General features: G+C 38.8%; 1 protein-coding gene across 1 annotated transcript; it reads left to right on the forward strand.

Moving 5' to 3' along the window:
- Positions 1-2,225: 2,225 nt before the first annotated feature.
- Positions 2,226-4,381, forward strand: LOC111961170 (ras-related and estrogen-regulated growth inhibitor-like protein). The gene is made up of 4 exons (XM_023983265.2): positions 2,226-2,318; positions 2,503-2,556; positions 2,661-2,737; positions 3,847-4,381. The coding sequence occupies exons 1-4, from the start codon at positions 2,246-2,248 to the stop codon at positions 4,270-4,272; spliced, it is 630 nt and encodes a 209-aa protein (XP_023839033.1). The 5' UTR covers positions 2,226-2,245; the 3' UTR covers positions 4,273-4,381.
- Positions 4,382-7,023: the final 2,642 nt, after the last annotated feature.

Raw genomic sequence — 7,023 nt, forward strand, 5'->3', positions numbered from 1 at the left:
GCATCATGCCGTGGGATTTCTTTTCAGTGGCAGGGACTGGGAGACTAGTCAGGATCGAGGCAAAGATGAACGGAGCAAGGGACAAGTCTCTTAATGTCCTGAGTGGCCCAGCCAGAGCCCGGACTTGAACCCGATCGAACATCTCTGGAGAGTCCTGAAAATAGCTGTGCAGAAATACTCCCCATCCAACCTGACAGAGCTTGAGAGGATATGCAGAGAGGAATGGGAGAAACTCCTCAAATACAGGTGTGCCAAGCTTGTAGTGTCATACCCAAGAAGACTTGAGTCTGTAATCGCTGCCAAAGGTGTTTCAAGAAAGTACTGAATAAATGGTCTGAAAACTTATGTAAATGTGAAATTTCAGTTTTTGAACTGTTTTTGAACGTTTTTTGCTTTGTCATTATGGGGTATTGTCTGTAGATTGATGAGGGAAAAAAACCTATTTAATCAATTTTAGAACAAGGCTGAAACGTAATAAAATGTGGAAAAAGTCAAGGGGTCGGAATACTTTCCGAATGCACTATACATGCAAGCATTGTGCAAAGCATTAATGAATGTGTCACTGTCTGTCACCTTGATTACTCAAATGTCTCTTGACCTGTGCACCTACGTTGTAAACTTTCATTCTTAGGCTAATTTGTAGCAACATCATGATGGGTAGAGGAAAAATGTGAGAATCATGTAGTAGCCTAAACCTATAGATGTAACATTGATCTGGGTGAATGGAATATGAATGACAGTCATCCAATATGCTGTAATAGAAATAAGGCCATGCTCATAAAAATAATAAATTGTCCTCCCTCATCTGAAACGGCACAAACTGCCACTGATAAACCCATTGTTTCATTCCCCATAAGCTTAGTTTAACTGTTGTACCTCATCAGAACCCATAATATATGCTTGTTTTACTCCAATGTTTGTAAACAAAGTTAATATAAACCAACACTTTATAGCCTTAAAACATGGATGGTGAGCCCACTCAGACAGTAGAACATGGCACTTACGGGTTCGATTCCCGCTGGGACAACCCAATATGTAAAATGTATGCAAGCATGACTGTAAGTCGCGTTGGATAAAGCATCTACTAAATGGCATATATTATACTATGAATTTGAGAGTGGTTACATTTCTTCAGACCCATCCCTCAGCTTCTTACCAAAACAAACTTTGGGTGACCACTTCGTTATTGCTTCAATTAAGGATTCTAGGTTTAAGCATCTGTCCATGGCCTAAGGCCGATGTAAATGATCAGGGAAAATAAAGTATTATACAGGTCCCCAAACCATAAAGAAAACTGATATACACTGGGCTGGTCATGTAACTGATTATTTAAATGTTCTACTTCCATCTAGTGGTTGGTTATAATATCACACCACACTTTTGGTTACATCCCACTTGGCACATTGGTTGAATCATGGTTGCTTTCACGTCATTTAAATGAAATTACGTTGAACCAACGTGGAATAGACGTTGAACTGACGTCTATGCCCAGTGGGAGAGTACTTTAGCTGTTACAAACAAGTCAATAGTTTAATTGAGTTGTTGTCAGCTAGTTACATAGGAACTAAAATCACATTCAGATAGTAAGTGTACAGTATACATAAAATGATTACTGTAGGCCTACTGTATGATTTACGCACACTTGCAAGATATTAGTTCCCACTTTCTGCACGCAAACGCGTTTTTACTTTGCCATTTAATTCAATGATTATCCTTGGTAAGTAATCAGGACCTTAAAGCTGCACTGCCTAACTAAGTGTGTACAGGTGTTTTTGGAGACTACAGCCAATCTGTGCTACATCTAGTTTTTGGAGACTAGTTTACACCACACGATACTAAATGAAAACAGCTTCCCTAATACTGTATGCAAATCTAGGATCCTCACCAGACATTAGCTATTGCCTCATGCTTATGCATAATTTCCATTTGGAAGATACCATTTGCAAATCTACAAGTTTAAAAAAGAATGTGAGGTAAATGTTTGTTGAAAAGGTGTTTGTTATTCAAAAGTCGGCAAAAGTATGCCGACTATGTTTACGCTAAAACAATATTTTTCTGCATAAACAGTCAGTAGGCCGTGCTCAATACAATTGCATATTTCGGATTTGGATGGTGCAGAGTATATTTCCACGCCCCTTTAACTAGTGTGCGCACCACTCAATGCGGCATAAAACTTCTCTCTGATGCTCTCAACATTGTGTAAATAGTCCTGATCGAGTCTGACCAATAAACAGCCGCCAGAATCATGACAGGACTGAACGCTTTAAAAGTGGATGCTAATGTAGTAGTTCTTGGGACAGACAGGGTTGGTAAATCTGGTAAGACCAAATCTCTAATCATTCTCATTATTTATAATTTGTGCAATGTATTCAAAAGTCTTCAGTGATCAGTGGTCCATTTTAGTCAGGATTAGTTTTTCCTTAATTGGCATTGCTGACTGAATCCATTATTTTCCTCAAAATACAAATGGTAAAAATGATGATGATGATAATTATTTCACAGCGCTGACAGTCCGCTTCTTAACTAGAAGATTCATTGGAGAATATGGGGATATTGGTAAGTTTAGTTGGTCTGTCATCACCAGCTATTGTAGTATCAAGTAAACTTTTTACTACTATATACTGTTCAACTAAATTAATACTTATGTTAATTCCTTTCAGAATCAATCTACAGCCACAATGTTATCGTGGATGGAAGGGACATAACTTTTAACATCTGGGATTCACCATATTGTCAGGTATTACAAAATGTTAACATTTATTCTGTTTCATGTGCTATCATAATGATGTCTGATACTGTATTTTGGTTTTACATGGCATTGGGCAAAGCTACTGTATTCAGTCTTCTGAAATGACTGCAGGCATTGGGCATATTTGTCAACTTAAACACAGCACTTAAGTTAGTCATAGGCTACTTTATAAGTGCCTGTATGGGACACAGATTTATGATGCTTCCATTTCCCTGTACTGCAGTGAGTATTACTGCCAAAAAGTGCCTGGTTGTCTTCGACATGAATCCCATTTTACCAGTGGTGGAAAAAGTACCCAATTGTCATACTTGAGTAAAAGTTAAGATACCTTAATAGAAAATTACTCAAGTAAAAAGGAAAGTCACCTAGTAAAATACTACTTGAGTAAAAGTCTAGAAGTATTTGGTTTTGAATATACAGTACCTAAGTATAAAAAAAATGTATACTTAAGTGTATACTGTATACTGTAGTATATACTTAAAATATACTTAAGTGTCAAAAGTAAAAGTATAAATAATTCAAATAATTCAAAATACTTATATTAAGAAAACCAGATGGCACAAGTAATTTTATTTATTTATCGATAGCCAGGGGCACCCTCCAACACTTAGACTTCATTTATTTACAAACAAAGCATCTGTGTTTAGTGAGTCTGCCAGATCAGAGGCAGTAGAGATGACCAAGGATGTTCTCTTGATAAGTGCAGGAATTGGACCATTTTCCTGTCCTGCTAAGCATTCAAAACACTTTTGGGTGTCAGGGAAAATGTATGGAGTAAAAAGGACATTATTTTCTTTAGGAATGTAGTGAAGTAAAAGTAAAAAAAAAATATAAATAGTAAAGTACAGATACCCCCAAAAACTACTTAAGTAGTACTTTAAAGTATTTTTACTTAAGTACTTTACACCACTGCATTTTACTAGCACCCTGCAGGGCCACAGTGACTGGACACCATCTCTATCAGCCCAGAGAGATAGGGCTTACATGGACTAACTTATCCCACGATTGGGCCTTTCCCAAATACAAAATCGATCATTCTTTGATACAAGCAAGCCTATTTGATACAAGCAAGTATATATTATTTTAACCTTTTCCAGGACCGGTCCAGGGAGACCTCCCTATATGAGAAGAGAGTCCAGTGGGCAGACGGTTTTGTCCTGGTCTACAGCATCTGTGACAGGGCCAGCTTCAACGCTGTCACCAAGCTGATCCAGTCCATCAAGGCCACCAAGGACTACCTGGGCATGGACAAGGTGCCCATAGTGATCGTGGGCAACAAGAAGGACCTGAATCACAGACGGACGGTCCTCAGTGAGGAGGGCAGACTGCTAGCCCTCACCACAGCCTGCCAGTTCTATGAGGTTACAGCTGCTGAGAACTACCACAGTATCCTCATGGTGTTTCACGGACTAATACACAGGATACGGGCGTCCAAGTCATCCATTAAGAGGCCAGCTGGAATCAAGGGTATAGTGAAAAGCATGTCTGCAGTTTTTACCAGGAAACGAACAGATTCGCTGTGATACTATGGCACAGAGAGGAATACATTATACAGTGCATTTGGAAAGTATTCAGACCCCTTTACTTTTTACACATTTTGTAATGTTACGGCCTTATTCTAAAATTGATTAATACTTTCCCCCCCTCAATCTACACACAATACCCCATAATGACAAAGTGAAAACAGATTTTTAGAAATGTTTGAAAATGAATAAAAAAATTAAATACAGAAATACCTTATTTACATAAGTACTCAGACCCTTTGCTATGAGACTCGAAATTGAGCTCAGGTGCATCCTGTTTCCATTGATCCTCCTTCAATTGATTGGCAGTGCATGTCAGAGCAAAACCCAAGCAATGAGGTGGAAGAAATTGTCTGTAGAGCTCCTAGACAGGATTGTGTTGAGGCATAGATCTGGGGAAGGTACCAAAAAATGTCTGCAGCATTGAAGGTCCCCCAAAACACAGTGACCTCCATCATTCTTAAATGAAGAAGTTTGGAACCACCAAGACTCTTCCAAGAGCTGACCGCCCGGCCAAATTGAGCAATCAGGGGAGAAGGGCATTGGTCAGGGAGGTGACCAAGAACCTGATGGTCACTCTGACAGAGCTCCAAAGTTCCTCTGTGGAGATAGGAGAACCTTTCAGAAGGATTACCATCTCTGCAGCACTCCACCAATCAGGCCTTTATGGTAGAGTGACCAGACGGAAGCTACTCCTCAGTAAAAGGCACGTGACAGCCCGGTTGAAGTTTGCCAAAAGGCACCTAAAGGACTCTCAGACCATGAGAAACAAGATTCTCTGGTCTGATGAAACCAAGATTGAACTCTTTGGCCTGAATGCCAAGCATCACATCTCAAGGAAACCTGGCACCATCCCTACGGTGAAATGCAGGTGTGGAAATGGAGATTAGTACCCAAAGTTATTGCTATAGTTGTGGCTGGCTGTTGTAGGACAGGACTGACTTGGATGGAGCAAACTATCCACAGGGATTGTATTTCTTGTATATTCCATACAAGGAAACAATTCATTACTGTAACTGTCCTAAAGCTGCTCCTTACACTGAATACTTTTGCAAAGAAATGCATGTGAATGTGATGGCCGGAGTACAATGAAATTCCGTGGCTGTCTGGTAAAAGGTGCCAAAGTTGGCTCACAAAGAGCAAAATGATTTGATGAAATTACTATTATCCTCAACCCTCAATCAACCTTCATAGGGCAAGCACTTAATCATTTCTTTCATACACACACATCACCTTTTTTTTGTACGTGAGTTCTTTTCAAGATGGGAGACAAGGATCCAGGAAATTAATACACTTGTAATATATTGCAATCATTGTACTGTACAAAACACTTGAGATAAGTATAAATGTATGTATATTTTCCTATACAGAAATTAAATACTCATGACAAAAAAAATCTTATGAGCTGAATAAAACCCCTTTAACCTTCATCTTATTCAATTTATGTAAGATGGTGAAACTGGAATCAATATTGGGCCGTTTAGTATGTGAATTACTTTTCTTGTAACGGCAGCAACTAGTACAGTAGCACGTTTAGCCACAATCTAAATCACCAGTCAGTCAAGAAACAAACACCTCTAAATACAAGGACATGTAGGAACATTTGACCATGTTGATTAGAAAATACCAGCCTCCCCTAGACAAAATGAGCAGTACATGACAGATGGAACAAATAAAACAGTTCCGTTCAGATGAAATACCTACAAAATGATTCATACTACCAATTCAAGGCAGGTAAGGATTTAATGCAAAGTGAGGGTGTAAACAAAAACATGTGCTATCAAGAAACAGTAATGAAAGAATATTCTTTATGGTTTAAATTCATGCATGTCCCTCCTTGTGATAAAATATGGGTTATTTCTTCAAGACTATCTTTTGTTCAACATTTTCCCATGGTATGTAGTTACGAAGAAAAAAAGGATTCACAGAGTCGGATTTCTCCTCAAATCCAATTTATTAATCCCACTAATGACAGAAAGAGAGCTCAAGGTGGACAGGATCAAGGCACTTCGCGTCATTGGAATGTCTGTAGCCAAAGCTAATGAGCACAGTCATATTGTTTCAGACATGCTTTTAAATCTTCTATTGGATACCTGTCAACAGAATAGGAGGCATGCTTTCAAGCAAAGCTTTGGCCCTTTTCTTATTTTTACAATTTCACAAAGAAACACATCATATAAGTACTAAAGTATCATATAAGTACTAAACATATCATATAAGTACTAAACACCAGAGGTGGGACCAAGTCATTGTTTTACAAGTCACAAGTAAGTCTCAAGTCTTAGCACTCAAGTCCCAAGTCGAGTCCCAAGTCAAGACAGGCAAGTCCGAGTCAAGTCTCAAGTCAAGACCGACAAGTATCAAGTCTCAAGTCCTAAACAAGTCATAATGTTCTCTTCACCAAATGTAATACCATTTCATATTTTTAACAAGAGTAATAGTTAGTATATTACATTTACGCAAATCATGAATGCTTTTAAAAATATATTTATTTATTTCCAAATAAACTTTATATTTCCATGGAAATACATGGGTAGCCATGAGAAAGACCCCCCCCCCCCTGCAATCGGGTGATGTGGGCGCAATCGGGTGATGTAGGCTTGTACACAATCGCCCAACCTTAACACACACACACTCTCTCTCTGTGTGGTTACAGTAGGCTAGCATATGTCAATGGCTTTAGGAACAGCAGTAACATCAGGCAGGATTTAGGCTCCCAACTGCGTAACCAGTTGTAGCTCAATCTTGGGT

Source organism: Salvelinus sp. IW2-2015, linkage group LG4q.1:29, assembly GCF_002910315.2.
Source record: "Salvelinus sp. IW2-2015 linkage group LG4q.1:29, ASM291031v2, whole genome shotgun sequence".
Taxonomy (NCBI): Eukaryota; Metazoa; Chordata; class Actinopteri; order Salmoniformes; family Salmonidae; genus Salvelinus; species Salvelinus sp. IW2-2015.